The sequence below is a fragment of the Macrobrachium nipponense genome, chromosome 32, assembly GCF_015104395.2.
Source record: "Macrobrachium nipponense isolate FS-2020 chromosome 32, ASM1510439v2, whole genome shotgun sequence".
NCBI classification, from domain to species: Eukaryota; Metazoa; Arthropoda; class Malacostraca; order Decapoda; family Palaemonidae; genus Macrobrachium; species Macrobrachium nipponense.
In genome coordinates this window covers 34247171-34268910 of record NC_061094.1, presented here as the reverse complement: position 1 = coordinate 34268910, position 21740 = coordinate 34247171, and the positions used below count along the sequence as shown (strand labels likewise).

General features: G+C 40.3%; 1 protein-coding gene across 1 annotated transcript in view; it reads left to right on the top strand.

Moving 5' to 3' along the window:
• The window catches only part of LOC135207339 (eukaryotic translation initiation factor 3 subunit J-like), a 190284-nt gene extending 179240 nt beyond the window's left edge, over window positions 1-11044 (top strand). Inside the window, exons 5-7 of the mRNA XM_064239050.1 lie at window positions 7692-7865; window positions 8588-8721; window positions 9723-11044. Of these exons, the coding sequence (XP_064095120.1) occupies window positions 7692-7865; window positions 8588-8721; window positions 9723-9767 (353 nt within the window). The 3' untranslated portion in view covers window positions 9768-11044. The remainder of the gene's footprint in view (window positions 1-7691; window positions 7866-8587; window positions 8722-9722) is intronic.
• Window positions 11045-21740: the final 10696 nt, after the last annotated feature.

Below are 21740 nucleotides of genomic sequence, written 5' to 3'. Positions count from 1 at the left end.
ACCAAGGCAAATGGGCGATCTACTGTGATTGGTGTCGTAAACGGGGTTTGTTCCGACACGTAATACAAACCCTCGGTCCTTTACATAAGGAATTGCTTACGGGGTAGCTGGAATTACTGCTGTTGAATCTTGAACAAGGTGGTTAGGCAGTAACTACTGTGGGGCAGGCCTAGCCTGCCCGGAGGTAAACACTCCACTTTGCTTTCAGCCGTCTTCCGATGAAGACGTGTGTTCGTGAGCTCCGGCTGACTGGTCGATCTTTTTTCCCGGTGGGATCCTTTTGGTATATTTTGTTTTTTAAAATAATGTGTATATACGGTGTTTGATAATACTAAACAAATGTTTGTCCTTGTTTTTCAATTAATATACAAACCCATTTTTTGTAATAGCCTTTATAACTGCCCCTCTAGTTGTGTTATGAGTCAGCAGCAAAGGTATACCAACATAATATTTACATTCTTTTGCCTTTTAACACTGGTTCAGTCCTCATTGGTTCAGACCGGCATGAGGACGAGAGATGTATTTGACGAGAGGATGAGACATGTATTTAATGTGAGTGATATTGATCCTGTAATGAGACATGTATTTATTGTGAGTGATATTGATCCTGTAATGAGACATGTATTCATCCGAAAATTATGCTTACGCTTGGGAATTACCGAGGGAGCTTCATAGGTTTGTCCGTGTTTTGTTTTTATGGTAATTTCTCTTCTCCTTCGTCCTTTCACTTATTATCGGAAGAAGGTAGAAGAATGGGCGTGTGGTGTTGATGTTTAGGGGATTTCCTCTCACTTCGGAGGGCGGTGCCCTTGGATCCGTGAGGAGTATCCTCATTATTTTAATAATTTTTTCCTTATTTTGCAGACTGACAGTGGTGGTTGTGTTTACAGCAGTATTGGTTGGATAGCTCTTCGTATTGGTTATCCTAACCTTGGATTTGTACCTGTGACTCGTAGCATGTTGCGATACCGATCCTCGAGTGTGTTTACTGATCCCCTGCTGGTAGTCATATTCATTTACCACTACTACCCCGGAGTTATGTCACTGGACGAAGCTGTCGCGGCCCCTTGATGTTTTATCTTCTCCTGATGGTAGAAGTCTGGCAGAATTGGAGGAAGTGTCGTCATCCTCCTCTTCGAGATCATCATATTTTCATGCCTCCATCCCTTCGACTTTTAAGGCTTTGCCATAGAAGAGATGGTCTCCCCCCCTAAGAAGTCTTGTCACAGGAATTCTAAGGGTGTGTCTCGCTCTGGTGAGACAGGTGGGTCTTCCGCTAGTCCTCCCATTCCTCCGTGAACGGGGCCCGTCTCTCCTTCCTCAGGGAAGAAGAAGACTGGGACCATCGAAGTACCAGCAACCGCTGGTACCTCGTCTCCTGGTTGCAGAGGTTCCACCTCCGGACTGGGAACCGTCTCAGCCGCTTGCTTGCGAGTGTCACCGAGTGTACAGTCACCTATGGGTGAACTTGCAGCCAGGGTCCAGATTGCTGAGAACGCTCACCGTGTCAGGACCCAGGCACAGAGCGGAAGATGGTGGGAGTCACTTAGGTGACTCTCGCCAGACCGGCGATCACTCTCGCAGTGATCGTCCGGTACCCAGGGTTGACATGACGTTCCTGCGGGTCCATGCACGCAGAGACCGGTGGAGGCGAGCCATCAAGCCTTCTTTTGATTAATTTCTTTCTTCCAGAGAGGTTTCAGCCTCAACGAGGACTTGGAAGAGTCGGAGGACGGTATTGGCTGTCTCCTGTCAGGTGCATGCTCGGCCCCACCCAGACCAGTCGGTGGTGGCAGACGCTCGACGAGGAAGCGTTCTCTCCACTGTTGCTCCTGCAGGTCCCTCCAGACAGGTGCAGTTGGGCCGTGTTGCTACTGCAACTGCCCCAACTCCGTCCTGGATGGAGGACCTGATGGTGGTCCTGAGGAAGCTGATGAAGGAGAAAAGGAAGGTGTCATCGTCTTCGTCGTGGTCTGCAGCCGCCTCTTCTCCTTCGACTTCCAAACTCCGCAGCCAAGAAAGAAGAAGGTGGCCTCCTCCCCCCCTAAGAAGTCTCGCTCAGAGACCTCTAAGGGTCTGGTCTGTCCCACACTGGTGGGATAGTTGGGGCTTCTGCTGGTCCTCCTGTTCCCATGTGAACGGGGCCCGTCTCTCCTTCCGCAAGGAAGAAGAAGAAGACTGGGACCGGAGGGGTACCGGCTACCACTGGTACCTCTTCTCCTGGCGCCAGAAGCTCTGCCTCGGCAACGGGAACCGTCTTGTGCTCGTTTGCGAGAGGTACGGAGTGTACGGTCACCTGCGGGTGACCATGCAGCCAGGGTCCAGGCAGCTGAGCCTGCTCGCTGCCAGGACCCAGGCACGGAGCGGAAGACTGGGGGCAGTCGCTCAGGCGACTCACGCCAGACCGGCAATCACTCTCATGGCAATCTCTCTCACCGTGTTAGTGGACACTACCAGTCACCTGACTGTCGCTCCCACTGGGACCGGACGGCTGGCACGACTGGTAGCAGCTCCCCTGATGGACGAGACCGACACTACCGTCCTCAGTCCAGCGCTTCTCCAGAAGGAGACTGCTGGTCCAGACCTGCAGCTCGATCGCCACGGTTGGTGATTGCCTGCAGTCCTCCCAGCCTACCGGTTCTACTGGTAGGCAGGGGAGGAGCGCTCGTAGCAGCTCTCCTGACGTAAGAGACCGACGTTCTGTCCTTGGTCCAGCACTTCTCTGCAAGAAGACCACTGGTCCAGACCTGCAACTCGATCGTCACCGTGGGTTGGTGATCGCCTGCAGTCCTCCCAGCCTACCGGTTCTGCTGGTAGGCAGGGGAGGAGTGCTCGTAGTAGCTCTCCTGACATAAGAGACAGATGCTCCGTCCTTGGTCCAGCGCTTCTCTGCAAGCAGACCGCTGGTCCAGACCAGCAGCTCGATCGCCACCGGGGGTTGGTGATCGCCTGCAGTCCTCCCAGCCTACTGGTTCTGCTAGTAGGCAGGGTAGGAGCGTCAGGTCTCCCTCACCTGTCTCTTCAACCTCCTCAGGGTACACCAGGAGGAACGAGGCAAACAGGAGTGACTGTGATGAATGTACTTCTTACGGTCCGGCCACGAGCCTGGTTCGGTCTTGGGACCAACAGATCCTCGCTCAAGTGGTTGGAGGAGATCGTGGGGGCTGGCGAGGACAATGACGGTTCCCAGACTCTCCGAGTGACCATCACCGCTCTTCACGTGACGGTCCCACTGGCCCACGCATGTAGAGACCGGGGTGGGCTCCCCCTTCGATCCTCTTGAGAGGTTTCGACCTCGACGAGGACTGGGACACGTCGGAGGACAGTATTAGCTCTCTCCTGTCAGGTGCACGCTCAGCCCCACCTAGATGACGGTCACGGTGGCGGCAGAAGTTTAGCCTACAGTATGAGTTTCGTAACCCTCCTCGGGAAAACGTTTTCTCCAGACGGTAACGTTTTCCTAGACTCGGAGCGGTGGCTGCCCGTACTCGCTTCTCTGGGTGCTAGTTCCACTGGGAAGGCGAGCGAGAGCGTCCAATCTTCCTCCCCCATTCCCTCTCTCCCTATGGCTGCGACGGGAAGGGGAGGGATCCTGCAGAGCGTTCTCCATAGGAATCCGTGTCAGGGACTGTGTTCCTGGAGGGACCTTCGGGTCCTACCGGATGTAAGTCCCCGTCGTTGAGGAAGGATCTTGCCCTATCCTCGATTTCTATGGGAATCGGGAGGAGCACCACCCAATGATCGTCTGACGAATTCGAGGGGGTTTCGCCGAGCGCTTAGAATTCTTCGGAGTTTCTAGCACTCTTCCGAGTGTTCTGGTCTTCTACGATCTGCAAACACTTGGGTGAAACCACGGTCCAGAGTGGGCAAGACGAGAATCTCAGATAATTGTTACTACGATAATCGGGAATCTTGCTGAATGCTTGAATTCCTAGCGTTCGAAGGAAGTACTGCTGCTGAGGGAAGAATATCTCGGGAGGGGCTCAGCCTGGATGGACCTGACAGTCCGTCACCGTAGTAGGGTGGCCAACCCTGGGATAGAGAAGAACAGGTGTGAACATCCAGTTTGGCTTGAACTATCGTCTTCGGGATCCTGTTATCACCATAGAAGTCTTCCTTTGGGAAAACTTCACCTTCGCTCTCTTCTTTAGAGAATGAAGGGGGTCCGGCGGCGTTCATGAGTGAGCGCCGAAGCGGAAAAAGAAGTTTTTTTTAAAAATCAGAGCACGCTTAATTTTCAAGATTGCGAGTTCACTTTTTTTTTTTTTTTTTTTTTTTTTTTTTTTTTTTTTGCCTGAAGTTTAGTATGCAACCATCAGAAATGAAAAAAAATATCATTATCATATATAAATATTGAAATGTATGACAGTACGAAAAAAAATTTCATATATAATTCTATAGAAATCGCGCTGAGAGCAAAACGGTTAAAGCTAATGAGTTAATTATTTTTTTGTTGTATTGTTCACTAAATTGCAATGATTTTGGTATATAACAAATTGTAAAACGATCAAAGCAACACAGAGAAAATATTATCACAATATGATGCATGCATGAATTCGTAACGCGCGGACGTAAAAAAAAGCAGTTTTAAAAAATTCACCGTAAATCGAAATATTGTGCTAGAGATTTCCCATTTGTTGCAAAATGAAGGTAATTGATTGAATATTACTAGACTGTAAGTGTTGTAGCTTACAATTGCAGTTTTCGACCATTTCGGTCAAGTTTAAGTTGACTGAAGGTCGATTTTTTTTATTTATTGTTATTTATATGAAAATATTTCAAAACTGATATAAGCTACAACCATGGGTTGTTTTTTGTTATATTCTACATGAAATTGCACACATTTTCATATATAAAACTTTATGTAACGGCTAGTTTAAAATGGTGCAAACATTACGACAATCGGACAAAAAAATTTATGATTTTTTCGTAAGAGTTACCGCGCGGACCTAAGGAAAGTTTTTTTCATAAATTCACCATAAATCGAAATATTGTGCTAGAGACTTCTAATTTGTTACAAAATAAAGGTAAATGATTGAAAATTACTAGAATGTAATATTTTTAGCTTACAAATGCGTTTTTTTACCATTTCGGTAGAGTCAAAGTTGACAGAAGGTGGAAATTTTGGCACATCATTATTTATATGAAAATATTTCAAAACTGATAAAGCTACAACCATGGGTTGTTTATTGTTGTATTCTACATGAAATTGCACACATTTTCATATATAAAACTTTGTGTAACGGCTAATTTAAAATGGTGCAAACATTACGACAATCGGACGAAAAAATTTTGATTTTTTCGGCAGTTACCGCGCGGATGTAGGAAAAAATATTTAATTTTCTACTTTAGCATTTGCCAGAAGCCACTTTGAGGGTTCTGGTTTCCTTTCTTTTACACCTTTCAATTCAGTTTTTGCAGGATATTTTGCATACTATTCATGAGGTCTATAAGATTCTTATTTCTAAGGAGCCTTCTCACAGAGGGCCCCTTTAATGTTAGATTTATTTAGCTTGATGTTATGAGAGTTGCAACCTGCATGGCATGGATGGCCTCTTCACTGTTTGTGAAAGATCCAAGCCTCCCTTTCTCACTTTCATTCCTAAAATTCATCTTAATTTCCTTAATTACTCTGTGACATGAAAACATTCTGGTTATGATTTCATAATCAGTATCAATGGTAAGGAAGATGGAGAACATTATATTTTGTTAGCTGTGTGATGTGGAACTAGAAACTTCAATTTCTGGATTCTTTTTCTTATCAGGACCATGTACCACTGGATTTGTGGTCTTGTCAGCATTACCTACATTCTCCATGGTGGGTATAGTACCATCAGTGTACCTCATGCGGTGCACTGTATGTATTACTTAAGGATCTTTTCAGCATCACTGTGGCCCCTAGCTGCACCCCCTTTCATTCCTTTTAGTGTACCTCCATTCATGTTCTCTTTCTTCCTTCTTACTTTCTACCTTATTGTAACAATTTTTTCATTGTGCAAGTGCGAGGTTCTCTTGGTGTTACCTGACTTTCATTTTTCCTTTCACTACTGAAGGACCTTATAGGTCCCAGTGCATGGCCTTCAGTCTAAATTATATATATTCCAATTATATTTACGACTTACATTATTTACAATTTTTTCGTCAATGGAGATATTGCAAGTCATTCACAACTTGGTCCAGAGGTCATCATCTGCCATACAACATCACCATCAGAGGGGCCAAGGGTACTCGAATCCTTATAATTACTAGCCATAAAGATTTGAGATAAAAAAAAAAAAACCTGGAAACCTTAAAAACATATCATCAGCCTTTCATGGAGTATACTCTTCCACCAGTGCCACAAGTGAAAACCGTCTCCCAACTGTCTGTGTCCCAACCCTACCCCACAGGGGATGGCACAACATTAGTAGAGTTTTACAAGAATACAATTATCCCCATCCTAATTGTATCCTTGGTCCAGCCCTAAAGAATAGTTCCACCCTTGAGCTATCAATCTAATATATCTCGGGTCCAAACATTATGGGGTAGTTTCTGGTCCTACCACAGTTCCCACCATTTAGCTTTTTATGTAAACTCAATCCCAGCTATGATATCTTTTCCTATTTATCAGGTCCAATAAATGTTGGCAAAAGTGGAAAATTCCACAAAATTAACCCAATGAAATATATAATGATATATAGGACTCTTGTACTTAAACCTGGGAACAATTTCTTGGGGCTCAAGAGCCCTCTCACCATGTCAAGGTGATCCCAAGTCAAGGAGGTATAATTTTCATGACTTAAATGCACTTTGTGGGGGGGGGGGGGGGGTTTGTGGTACGCATCCCCATGATTACCGGTGGTCAAACTGTATACTATATGTTCCACAGAAAAATCTGTGAATCCGGAACCGTGAATAGGCGGGGGATCCAGTGTACCAACAAACCAAAGAACTTGAAGAACTTACCTTGTAGTATATATAGTTTAAACCAGCTGTTTTTTGTTAGAATTTTCTTTGCCAGCATCTCAGTTGGTAGATGCATGGGGCTACAGCTGATGCAGTTTCAAGACCGATAGTTTTGGATGTAGGCTATGCAGCAGAATTTTTTTCAATCTCAAAAGGAAAACTAAACACTATAATAAAGGAGATATTAAAGATATGGAATAACAATTGTCTTGCAGTCAGTACACAAATCAAAACAAATGGTTGTTGAGTGTTTGAGCATGATAAACTTGTGGGAGTAAGGTTTTTTTTTTTTTTTGGTTAAACCCTTTTAACATGCCTGTTTTAATTTTTTAGGTATAATAGAAAAGTCATGAAAATCTCTGATCAGGACTAAGCAAGAACAAAAGTTACTCTTAAGCCAAGTTAAGGTACAAAACATATGTAAGAGAAGAGAGGTTATCAATACCAGAAGAGTAATAATGCATGCAATTACTGCAATTATTTACCTTTTTATTGTGCTGTACCTTTAAAATTTGTATACTATGTCTTATTCAAATTAGAATAACAGGTTTATTTTAGCCATCCACAGACAACAGACTTACTCTCGTAAGGTTCAATAATAATGTTCTTGAAGATTAACACCAGCTGTTGTAATTATGTTGTCATTAAGGAAAATATTAGATAACTTGTAAATCAGACTACTTGCAATTGCATTGTAGAATTATTCTTTATTTATCTTTTTATGCCAATTTTCATTTACTTCACAGATCTGAACATTGCAGAAAATAAGGTTTTGGATGAAATTGACTTGTCAGATCGTGATGGGCTCCAGTCCTTCAGAAAAGCATTAGTGAATAAGATTAGATCGACAGATCGTTTAGAGAAACGACCGTTCTTTGTCAATTTTGTTGAAGATCTTAGTAGAGATCTGTGTGAAAATCGTAAGTTGTGCTGGCTGTTCTGGTCCAGTTGCATGTTTTAGTTTTTTTTTTTTTTTTTGGTAGACTTTTTTGTTTATTTTTTTATTTGGTAGACTTTTTAAGTATAAATAAGGATTTGGTAAAGTTCTTTGTACTTTATTTCTCCTCAGTGAAAATTACATGTCATTCAGCCTTTTTGTCACTTATCTGGTTTTTTAATGTGTATGAACAAAATATACTTGGAAGTCATGTATTTTAAGAAGCCAATAACATTTGCATATGTGAAGGACCTAGGCAACAACATTTGACTGCTAACACCATCCTTGTGTTTTTCTAGTTATTTTAGAGTTTTGTCCTACAAAGCCTTTGTAGAGAATAATACCTTGAACTACTTGGTAAGTGTAGTTATTTTAGAGTTTTGTCTTACAAAGCCTTGTAGAGAATAATACCTTGAAACTACTTGGAAAGTGTAATTTAGTGTATTGTAAAGTGTAATTCAGTGTATTGTAATGGCATTGTTAATAATTTTCAAAGGACGCTTTCTCAGTAGAGCATATGTATTCTTCAGATTTAACAGTTTTTTAGGGAAATACTTTGGTTAGATGTTTATTGAAAATGTTTGGTTTTTTACTTTATCATTTTCATATATCTGCAGTTTTCATAAACAACAATCAATCTGACATTTTTCTAATATTTTATATAAATTGTACATTTATTTTAAGAAAAAAATGTTTTTTTAACAGTTGAAATGGAAGAAGTCAAAAGAGTATCATCTGTCCTCAATTCCTTATATAATGAAAAGGTAAAAGCAAGTAAGCCTAAGTCTAAGAAGAAGGGAAATAAACCAAAACTAAATGTTGCACAAGGAGCAATCATTGTAAGTACTATTCATGTAATGTATTTTTGTTTTAGTTCTTAACTTTTTCTCGATGTAATTATTTCTTGTTTGTCTCTTTCCTTCTCCATAATTAATTTTCTATTATACTGCTTAATTTTACAAATAAAATTTTTCCAAAGTAGTGCTCTTAGCTTATAACTTTTATCTTCAGATGATCCTTTTAATATTAATAATCAGACGCCACCTGAATTTTAGTTATGGCTGAGATGTATTCTGTCAAAGATTATATGAGTTCACAGAAAGTGAGATCCTTGAAATGAGCCCATTGACAGTGTGGAAAGTGAAAAAGACACCCAATGCTTGACAGTGGAAAGTGAAAAAAACACCCATTGCTAATATGAACATTTTGACCTTTGAAGACTAACGTTCCATCCTATGTAATATTTGAAAATGAAAGAGTACAAGTAAGACCCTTCCTCCCAAAACCTATTCAATGTTTCAACTGTTTCAAATTTGGTCATTCATCAAAAGTTTGTATAACTACTCTGCCTCTGACCACGGTATTTGTTCTGAAACACTAAAGTATAGTAATTGTCAGGTGAACCATAAGGCTAATGATAAAAATTGTGAAGCATATAAATATGAACTGTCAGGAAATCCAAAGCCTAGGCTTAGCCTATTCCCAAACTTGCATTTTTCCAAAACTATGCCTCATAATTATTATAATGTTCAGCCTCAAAATTTTAGGCCATAAAATTCGTCTTTAGATATCTAACATTATATACAGTATTTTATTTTATGGAAAATAGTATAATTGGGGAGGAATTTAATGTTACAATAAAATATTTAGCTGCTACTTTTTCATACTTGAACATTTAATATTCACAACACTGCCATACAGGAATACCGCCTGGGATTATGCAAATATTTCATTACTGTTATTTGTTTCATGAACTGGTTTTTTTAAATTGCAGCATTAGTAGTGTTTGATTAAAAAAAATTGTAAATTTATTCTATTAACAAATTTTTTTCCTTTACAGGATATAGGCAACGATTATGGAGCTGAATATGACGACTTTATGTAGTGTATTGTTCTTTTAGAATACATTTAATATTCATTAGGCTTACAAAAATTTCATTTGTATATAAAATTCCATTGTTTTATGGATAAAAAGAAAAAAAAATAATTAAATGGAAGAAAATTTTAGCTTGTCATTGCTGGAGTTGCCTGTGATTGCCAAAATGCAGCCTATTAAAGAGATTGTATATATATTTTTCTGGATGCTGGGCTGTCAGCATTCTCATAAAGAAATATATGCCCCCCTTTTTTTCCCCTATACACCAATTTCTTTATAGTTGTGGTTGTTTTTTAAAAGTTTGAGATCTTGGAGTATCAAAGCAGATTACAATGATCTAATGCAGTTCTTTATCCAGTTGGTGGCAATAATTGATAGAAAGGAGAAAGGAAGTTGTTTTATTTCTTCCTTTCATGGATTTGAATATAAGGTTATATATTAGTGATGTTCATGTGTAAGTTAAGCAGCCAAGCATTTGATGGCTGATTCCTATCGACCATTTCATTTATGGGAGATATTCTTGTCAAAACTTTAATAATTTGGTTAATTTAAGTTTTTTTTTAATTTTATTGTAATATCATTGACTTCTACTGTGTAACTTCCTTTTTTCTTTCTGAATTCATATCTCCATTTAAGTAGCGTTTATTTCGTCATCAATTATTCATATAGTGTATGGTCATTTTAAGTATATGGGTACATTTTTGTTATTTGACACAATTTGGTATTGTTTTTAGAGTCAAATATTAGTATGCAGTTAAGAGTGTGCTTGACTGTCAGCACCCTCCATTGGGCAGTGTAAGCAGCTTATTTCTAATTTACATAATCATGAATTGACATACACTTCCTTAGTGGGTGATTACAAGACAAGTTCCATCCTTTCTACATAGTGTTTTAAGCACCATACCTGATTGTATTTGAGCTTGGATTGAAGATTTCTTTTTTTTTTTAATATTTAATTTGGTTTGGTGTCATAATGGTTTTTCTTCCATGGTGACCAATCACTGCTTTTATTGCCATACAGTGCAAAATCAAATATTCTCTTGCCAAGCTTACTTATTGTTTGCAGATACAACTTGTGGCCTTAAAATGTTTTATCTTGTGGGTGAGTGTTGACAAATTCTCTCGTAACTGTTCCTTGTGGTAAATATAATAATTCTTGTCACTTTAAAGATGAAGCGTAGATACTGGTCACGTGCAGGAATGTTTATACTTTTTATTTATGTCTGAAAAGAAGACCTGCAACTTTGTGTTTAAATCTCATAAAGTAATAAAGAAGTTTGTTAACAGTCGAGGTTTCTGTTCCTTGTAAATGAGTACACTGATATATTTATCACATCAGTTTAATATTTATGTGAATGAGTTTAGCTCTATGAAAGGGAATATAAAAATAATAAAGCCCAGCCAAACTTGTCACATCAGACAAATGAGTAATGTAATCAAACAGAATAGAGGAAATACCAGAGAAAGATGGAGTACCAAGTATTAAGGGTTAAAGAATACATGAAAAAATTTGAGAACACTTATTAGGGAACAAGATATATCAATATCACTTGCATGTGCAAACCTGGTCTTTAAACTAGGCACGGTAGTTAGCCAAGTTTTAAACCAGTACCCGACAGTCCCCTGCCACTTGACCTGGTGTAGGAGTATGTTAACATATCAATTCTGAATCCACATCCAATTTTATTTGCAAAAAATGTTTTTAGTAACACTTGGGGGCAAAATGGTTGTGAGAGATGCTTTATTATTTTGTTTGCTAAAATGTTTTTATTAACATTTAAAGAGTGAGGTGGTTTTGAGAGATGCTTGCTTTAGTATTTTATTTGCTGAAGTTGTTCTCTGTAATACTTAAGAGTGAGTTGTTTATGAGAGATGTTTTATCAAAAAAGTAAGACATAATGCCTGCCAACTTTTCTAAAAAAAGAAGAAAAAAAAATTGCAAAGAAAACCTAGCAATATGGGTAGCAAGTATGAGCACAAACAAAAGTTGTGAAAGGAAAAAATTATTTACACAAAAAAGTGCAAGTGAAAATAGAATCAGAAATTGGAAAGCTGAAAAGGACATGCATAAAGCATCAAACTGGAAACCTAACAATTCTTGAGAAACCAGTTTAGACATAAGAAAAACCTATTTTGGGTAGCTGCTGTGAGTCCTCAAAGGAGTTATGCTCTACGGTCCTCCCAGCTCTCCATAAGGCCGACCAATCATTTACAGTACAAAAAATTCTCGTGTGGTTGGTGTCAGCCTAAATAGTGCTTGTTGGCACAGTGACAGAATATAAAGGACTCAGGACAAGAGTGTTGTATCGCTTGTCTTACAATGACCACCTTGGCTTTCTACGTCTCGCTTACCCAGATGTGACAACAGCATATTTCAGCCATCTTCATTACATGCCAGGTCTGTGCAAGATAAATGCTCACCCCAGTCCCAGCCTTTTCATCAGGAAAAGTGGGTGGGTTTGAGGACTCTCAGTAGCTACCAAAAATAGGTTTTTCCTACATTAAAATCTGTGTTTTACACATGTGAATTACCAAGCACTTGAAATAAGCTATATTAGTTTCCATGTAATGGCAGCCTAAATTCAGATTCTGCGGGTAGCGCTTCGATTGCTCAGTGTACGTAGGTATACAGTGCCATCTCCCAACGGCAAAACTAGGAAGAACTTAGCTAATCACTTCACTCTGTTTTCTGCCGTGCTCAAGTAAACATTGAGTGCTTCGAGTGCTTACAGCAGCTTTTTCTTATTTAAGAGTTATATCGACAGATTTCGGAGTTATACAACCACCGGACCAGCCCAAGAAGAGCCTCTGTGAGGCTCAGAGGTCTGGATAAACTAATCCTTTATAATAATATTAATAACAGCCACAGGAACGCATTTATAGCCTTTGAGCAGGATGAGTCTTGTCTTTTGTTTATTTTGTTTACTGGTTATAGGCTATTAGCAAAACACCGGTTAATTACCTTAAGTAATTCTCGAGTGTTACACTGACCCTTCAGACCAAAACTTTGGCATTTTTGTTTTTCATACCGGGCTTAAGCTACGTGCAAATCACCAGTTAATAATTGCCTTAAAAGTATTCCTTGAATGTAACGCCATTCAAATAGGGCAATTCTTTTGCATTTGTGATCGTTCAAGGGACATAGGCTATTCGCTAGGCGACGGGAAATGATTACCTTAAAGTAATTCTCAAATGTTATACCATTCCCTTATCCTAATATTTGTGCTTGTTATTGATTTTCCCTTATCCTAATATTTGTGCTTGTTATTGATTTACCGGGATTAGGCTATGTGCAAGTTGCCAATAAATAATTACCTTTAAAAGTAATTCTTGAATGTTAAATCATTCCATTAGGTCATTCTTGGCTTTTGTGAGTTTGTTTACCAGCCATAGGCTAGTCTCAAGCAGCTGATAAATATAATTACCTTGGAAGTAATTTGTGAATGTTAAGACATTCTTTTAGGCCAACACATTTTGATTTGTTTACTGTGCCTGCAATACTTATCACTTTAATTTGCAGAGACTGAAAGTGTGGAGGTTGAAATGTTGTAGGAAAGATGGTGTTAATGGTTGGCTGCAGGTTTCTTGGGCTTCTATGTTCTCGTCCGTAGAGTATTAAACTACGGGGTTTTTTGCTTCGGTAGTAGTTTGGAATGTTACAGAGAAGGCTTGCATGGCCTCTGCATACCACTCAAGTCAATTAGTGGGACGCATAATCGGTTACTGGATTGGATTACATTACTTTGAATTCCTGTTAATTCTACTAATGATTTCTTTTTGACTAATTGGTTATTTGTAATTTGTTTTGATACTTTAATATGAAAACTTTGATATAAATTTGTTATTTTAGAAGATAAACATTATTTTAAAATATATATATGAATATATATGAAATGCTATTTCATGTATTTGTAAATATGTGTTTTATTCTTTTATCGCTAAAAATCAGAGAATAAAAGCACAGTGCCTTGCAATATTAGACTCAGATTTGCTCTGATACTTCAATACAAAAACTACATGTTTCTTATGTCACCTTCTGACTCCTGCCCACCTCCCACCTCCCAAACCTAATGCCAGTTCTCAGTTCTCTCCTACTAGCCCTCCTATCTTGGTCATTTGCTCCTGCACCCAGCTTCATCACGTCCTTCCCATGCCTTTGCCAGCATGTTATTTTTATTATCATGAATCTATCAATGTAACAGTGAAATGTTGTGCAGTGGAGGAGGTGGCTACTTGTCCCTCGATTCTCCTAGACAAAGTTCACTGTCCCCCCCCCTCGCACCGGGAAGAAACATGCTGAAGGTCCAAGGGAGGTCGGGGAGTTTAGCTGGCCATACACGTACACAACTGGCATCGGGTTTGTCCTGCTGGGATTAGCGCGCTCCAGTCCGCTTGGGTATTGCCCATACACGCAGATGTCTTGCTCTAAAGAGGGCAGAGTTGATATGCAGTGTCTTGCTCTAAAGAGGGCAGAGTTAATATGCAGTGTCCGTGTTCCTTTCAGTCCTGTAGTGTCCTGATATAGTGAGTGTTTTTAAATTATGGCACTAAGTAAAAGGAAGATTAGTGCAATAATAATAATAGCACTTCTGCAAGACGGATATGAGCGTGAAGTATACAAGAAAAATCATAAAGTATGGGTGAAACCATGGCTAATAAAGAGGTGTTTTACCATACGACTTAATTGAAAGAATCAAAGGAAAGTAACCCGGAAGATTATAGAAATTATGTAAGAACGGCTGATAATGACTGGGGTGTTCCTAATCTTGATTACTGCTTCAGGTACAGTAATCGGGTAACAGAATCCATTTTTATAATTTGTGAGGGCCTCTGAATATACAATATGCTTTTCAGCTTTTTCATTTTATTTAACCTACCCAAAGGTTTACCTGCGTTTCAGAATGTTTCTCTCTCTCTTTCTCTCTCAAGGTGATATGGAATGTATCATTCTTAAACGTACTTTACTTCGTATAACAGGAATCTATGTTGACTCTGGAGACGAATGAGTTTGAATCGATAAAAGGTGTGAAATGGATCACTATGGACATATTTCCTCTCAAAAGTTTTACTATTGAAATTTACAGTCGTTTAAGAATGTTAATGTTTTTATCGTCACATTTATCCTTTAAAATGTTTTACAAAATTGTAAAACTAATTTATATTAGAAGATACCATGAAAGGCTGGCAATTTTGGCTTTCACAAAATCTATGCTTGCATCTTGATTTTTTTACATAATTCTAGTAATTTCTCATAAGCTGCTTGTCTTTTTTACTTTATTGGAATAATCTGGACTTCATATTTTCCACAAGCATGGAAGTGCTCTGTACAGGTCCAAAAAATCACGAATGAAATCGTGAGGTAAATACTTGACTGACTGCGACATCCTTTCAAAACAGCAATGCTTTGACTCCCGTGAGGAAATAGGGCAATCGAGTCTGAGTGCTCATATGCAGGTATTGTACATGTTGAAACTTGTCTCAGTCCTTCCCAACACCCGCAACGCGACACGTCAGTCAGATAAACATGCTGAAAGGACGACGGGACAGGCCTGGCTCAACAGGACTGGCATAAATAGCCCCCATACACGGTAAAGACTGACCAGTTCGTGCCAGTTGCGTACGTGTATGGCCGCCTTCACATGATCGAACCTGTTGTTGGTCCCAGGTATCAACAGACAGCTGCTGGAAAGGCGTCTTCCTGGATTTGTGATAGAGGAGGTGACTATCTGGCCCTTCTGATCTTCTAGACTTGAGGTCGCTGCCCTGCTCCCTCACACCGGGGAGTAGACAGTCTGGTAGTTGAAGGGAGTCCAAGGGCGTTGCCCCTCAGCCAAACCTGTAGCTATTCCCAGGTATCGGCAGACAGCCACTGAAAAGGCGTCTTGATGGATGTGTAGTGAGAACGCCACTGGAAAGGCATCCTAGTGAGTGGTGTTCATTAGTCAATGGATTCCTAATACTATGTTCGGGGTCTTATTTCCTGTGTCCTCACTCCTAAATTGTAATTCAGGCAATGATTCCTAATGGGTTTGTAAGAACATGCTTTTCTACAAACCCATTATTGTAATTTTCAGTGCCTCACTTTTCTTGGTGGAGGTTGGCACGAAGAATAAGAAAGTGTGTTGTCCTGGAGTTCATGGAGCTTGGTTGCTCATTCACTGTGGGTCTATCCTCTCTCAACTCTTGAGTTGGTGTGGCTTGGCCTGTTTCATACGAAGTAAGGCTATTTATGATTACAGTTAGAGATTTGTAGGAGGTGGGTGTAATTAACTTTTGTACTGTACTTGTCTACGCCTAAATTTGCTGGAGGGAAGAGTTGGGTGGAATATCTTTCATCCCATACACCTAATGTGGTCAAGCAAAGCAAAATTTGCATATGAAACCTTGTCCTGAATGCTAATTTTAAAGTGAGTATTCTAGGGCTGCTCTAAGATAAGCACCAAATTCCCTATTTTTTCATCATAAAAGATAGAAGGCTGGAATGAAAATATGTTCAAAGTAGCACTAGGATAGGGTGATGGGGAAGAAGCAAAAGAAAAATTGTCGTTAGGTACCCAAGTGAGAAGTGTACAAGCAAAATGCAGTACAGTAATACATAAAATAATATCAATGTAACATATGGCATGATAGATGCCAAATTAATGGGGAACGGCAGGGCAAAATGGTGGACTAATTAATTTACCTTTAATTGTGAAGCTGTTATTGAGAGACCAGTAAAAGAAAGGCATTGAAAAGGTGGAACAGTGTAAAAGACTTACCTACACAATTGAAGCACGGCTACTTTAATCCAGTGCCAAAGTGCATTTGAAAGATCATATTTCAATTAGAGTAGGTGAGAGGTGTGGTCTATTAGCTAAAAAATTGACCGAGATCGTAAAGACCGATTTAGTGAGGGGAAAAGGATGAAAATTAAAGATGGGCAATGTAATAAGTAGGAAAACCCCATAAATAATGCAGAAAAGAGATTTTGAGATGTGAATTCTGGCATTAAGTGTTGAAGAAAGGTGAGAGTTGGAGAAAATGTTTCAAATCTAGACTCCATTTAGGGACACCAGACTTTGAAGAAAAAAATTATTCGTCGGGGGTTGTTGACAAGCCATCCTTGCCTTGTAGGAAGACTCAATTTTTATTACTTGATGTAACCAATATTTTATCATTAGAATTTTCCACAATCTCTCCTGTTGGCAAGATGATTAAAAAGACCTCCACTGAAATTTGTAACTAACCTCTACGCGTATCTCCCCTTTGGGGTCTTCAACCGACTCTGGACCCCCAAAGGCACCATCATGACCCTCGCAGCCCCCCCCAGTGACCAACAGGGACTGGTTCCCGGACTCCTGGAACTGACCATCCAGGGCCCCTGGGAGCTCCCCCGAAGGCCGGACCTTCTAAGGTAGCCCCACTTCGAGAGGTTCCACGAGGGCCTTTCTTCGACCCTGGGGCACGTACCTGGGTGGGGGTCAGGAGGGAATAACCAGTTTTTTCTGGTCGGTACCGGATTGACATCCAGGATTCTCCTACGATAGTAGTTCGGGTTAAGTAAAGCTAGGAAAAATACAAATTACTAAGAATTTGTGATTGTTCATATACGAAACAAACCTTCGGTCTTAACATTAGGATAAATACTTACCGCCAGCTGGAAACCGGTAAAGTTGAAAATAATTGTGTATGCAAGGGACTATTGGCCTCTGTGCTTGGTCACGAGACATGTGGAGCCACCCACAAACCCATCTTTAACTTGTGACCCTGTTAGTTATTTTCTTACCGCCTTTAATTAAGAGAGGACATGCTTTGCTTCCTTCCTTTTAAAGCCAGTTTAGTTTGCCCCCTGTTGTTTTGAATCTGTTGTTTGGAATTCCCAGGCACTATTGTGAACAGGAAGCCTTCTCATGCTTTGAGATTTCCTGAATATCACAAGAAGCAGATAAATGACCAAATATTTTCTTTGACGCTTTTGACGTCTGGGTATGCATCGTGTACTAAGTCGTAGGTGCAGAAACTCTTCAGGTACAGTTAATTCGTTGCCTGTTCTTTGGATTTTCATATATATCATATGGCTTGCCTGTAAATCCAAAGCTTGGATGTATCAGGATGTGCTTTGGGAAGTAAGTATGACTAATTGTGCTCCTTTCCCTGCGGGGAGAGGTGTGCATCGCCTCTTGTTTTCATTCCAGATACGTGGCCAGAGTTGATGGAGGTGTGCGGTCGGCGTTAGGTCTATCAGGAGTAACAACCCAAGAAGGACAGTTGGTTTGCTATATGACATCGCGCTGCCATCCAGGGTCCCACATGATGGATGTCCCTTCTATCCTGATATGCACTGAATGGCGGTCGAATGCGTCAGCATCTGTAGAGAAGCAGATAGTGCAACACTGCAGCCTTTTGAGTCAGGTTGCTGTGCCTACAAGAATAACAACAGCCTTGCACTTCTTGTCGTTTGCTGGCTTCGTATTCAAGATGCTCAGTGATGTCATAAACAGGGCGCCCGCCATGACGTCACTTCACAGCTGCGGCCTACACAGAGACATGCTTCCATTTTCGCTTCTTTGAGGTACAAGAGTACTATACAACTACGCTTTCGGATTTGGCAATTTTTGAACGCACATTGTTTTTGAGAGAAATTGCAAGTGTTAGGAGATATAACAAACACATAGTGGGAAAGACGCAAGCCTTTCCTCTGTCTCCTTCTGCTTAGGGGTCAACAAGCTTAGGTGACTTTGACACCAGTGCGTTCTCCGGCTAATCATGGAATAGGGACTTTGAGCTGATCCTCGAGCCAAGAGCTCTTCATCTTCGAGCCAGGACTGTCACATCCCTATTATATGAAAGCACAAGAAGTAGTTGTAATTGTTGAACAAGTGATTGATGGAAGCTTAGTCTAGTGTGGCTGTGAAGAGTCGGAGAAGGTTAGAATCAGGGACTTTGTGACTGATCCTTGTGCCATGAGAAGAAGAATTTCTTCTTCATCTTCAAGCCAGGACTGTCACATCCTTGTAAAAAGTAGAAATGCCACAGAAGTTTGGGTCTCTTGATCTTGGCTGCAAGAGTACCATCAACAGCCTCACGCTTCCATCAAGCGTGATGACGTCATTGCCAAAACCTCTATCAAAATGGCGATAGACATGATGTCACAGCCTACTGCTGCCAACCTCTCGTCTTCTGTGGCATCATTATAATACGCTTTCATTTCGGGAGCACACACTTATTGAGAAATGTGAATTTTCTCATAGGATAAGCGGCAATGCTGTTGTGTGCTCGTTAAATTTTAAATAAGAAAGCTTAGGCAGTAGTTTAGATCAGTCAACTCTAGATGGTTGCCATTTAGGTTGTCGACAGTCCAGTGATAGCCTAGGTTGTGATAACCATGTTGGCTGTAGAGCTATGACGGTCGTAGAACCATGACGCCCATGAGAGCTATGAAGGGCTTTGGAAGCATGACGACCATGAGAGCTATGATGGCCATGAGTTTGAATTTTAGCCTAGCCTAACCCCTTTTATTTACACAAATGAATAATCTACCCACCTGTACGTTTTCTCCAACTCTAGTATACTCCAAAAATCACCTTAGAACAACAGCACACCAAGATTTACGACCCAAAAACTCCTACCAGACAGAGAGCTCTCCCCTACCAAACACACACCACCAGCATGTGCTTTCTACTGCCCCAGCCCCCTGTTATTGTTTACATCCCCCCGACGCCGCCGCCATCTTGTCTATGACGTCACAAAACTTAAATACACCAACAGACACCTAGAATCAACCATATGCTGTCCATATATAGGACACCCACCATATTTCAACAATGCATAAAATACCAATAACAATTATACAATATATAATCACACTCATCTCTTTCTTCCTCCCCTCCGACTGTTTCCTAACCTAGTCCCCTCTTAATTTCCTTCATCCTCCAACTCTTTACCCTCTACATAATTTCTAATACACTCCCCTGAAACTCCTGCTTTAGTTAATACATCAGCCACTTGCTCCTTTCCTTTTATCCATCTCACCTCCTTTATTTCCCCGGATTCAATGGTTTCCCTTATTGCGGCAATATCTATTTTTAATCTCTTGCTACTTACACCAGTGCTCGATTTGATGGCGGTCATTAGTGTTTTACTATCAGTGTTAACCAAGGCTTCTAAATTTCTCCCTCCTACTACCTCTTCCCACAAATGCTTGAAATATATCAATCCTTCTACAGCTTCCCCAACAATCAGGGCTTCGGCCTCAATGGTGGATTTTGCCACTCCTGGATTTCCTAGACTTCCACCATATGGGACTTCTCCTCTTCCCATCTGTCAAGGAAATAATATAACCCAGTTGAGTATGGCCATCTTCTATGTTTCCAAATGAAGCGTCTGCACAGGCTTCCCAATAAATCCTTTCTTCTTCCATCTCACTTATTGTAACTTCGCCCATCATGTTCTTAGTTTTTCTCACAATTTAATAAGCTTCTTCAAATGCTGAGTTGTTCCTTCTTTAAATGCTTTACTTAATTTGCTAACTGGCATCGTGTGTAGTGATACCCAATTCAGCTGTCCTACCACTGATCTATACTCAGTTAACTCCTTTTGTTCTAGCACACTATTACCCGTATATCTTCTAGCCTCTGGTTCTCTTATGGATTTTATATACTGCCACTAATTAAGGGAAAATCTATTGTCCTTCTGCTCTATTACTACTCCTATACACTTGAACCTTTTACTCTCATGTTCTCCTACTTGCAATTTCCTTTTCAATTTCCCAATTGTTTCCTTTAAGAATCCTTCAGTTCCTCCGTAGCAAAAATCATCTATGTGTGTACACAAAATGTCATTCAATTTGTTGTCCTATTTCCAAAAGAATATATTAGGGTGTAGTCTACTTCTCTCACCTTGAAGCTTCCTTCACTATGTTCACAACTTTACAATACCATGCTTTTGCTGCATCCTTGAGCCCATAGATGGTTTTCTTCAACTTCCATAATCCCCTCCAACCTCTTCCCTTGGTGGCTTCAAATACACTTTGTATCTCGTCACCTTGTAAATATGCAGTTTTGACATCCAGTGCATAACAATTCCAATTTTTCACCTTTATTATGGTTAGACAGAATTTTAAAATTTCAGCATTGCATGTGGGAGCGTCCTTTTCCCACTCTGCCATCTCTTCTTCAAACCCTCTAGCTACCAATCTTGCTTTACATATCCTTTCCCCCCCTCTTATCTTTCCAGTTAATATCCATCTTGTAGATATAGCTTTTTGTCCAACATCATTTACCTCCTCATACACCTGGTTATCTCTCCAACTTTGAAGTTCTTTTTCTTTAGCTTCCATTATGCTTCTATTTTCAAATCCCAGCAACACCTCCTCTTCATCTTCAATTTTTTCTACCTGACTATAATCCCTCAAGTTTACCCACCTTTTGTCACCTGACTGTGAGTCTTGTACATTGTACGAATCAGCCCATGCTTGGCTTGATCTTTTTCCTGCAAGACCTAATATAGTCCGTTCTTCTACTTGTCTTGTATCGTTGGTTATAGCTCTAACTATTTCCCTTTTTGAATTTTGGTATCTCTTCCATTTCCTCGCCTTCTATTGACCCGCTTTCCCTGTTATCTTCCACTGTTTCCTCTATCACCTCTCTTTCTATAGTCTCTTCTGTGTCTGCATTCCTTCTCCCACCTACTATTATCTCCTCTCCTTCTTGCCAATCTACTTTCCCTTCATTTGGGCCATCTGATCTACCTTTCACACCATGGGATTTATCTATTCTAGCCGATATCTCTTCTGTATCTGGTGATCGTTGTTGAATCCTTATCACATGTATCCTAGCTACTTCTCTTAAAGAATCCCCATGTTTGACTATTATTGTTTTCCCCGATACTCCCACTACCTGAGTAGGTCCTCTCCATTCATTTTCATTTTCCCTCTTATAGAATACCTCATTTCCTACCACTGCTTCTTCAATTTATGTTCTCTGATGTTTTTGTTTAACGCTA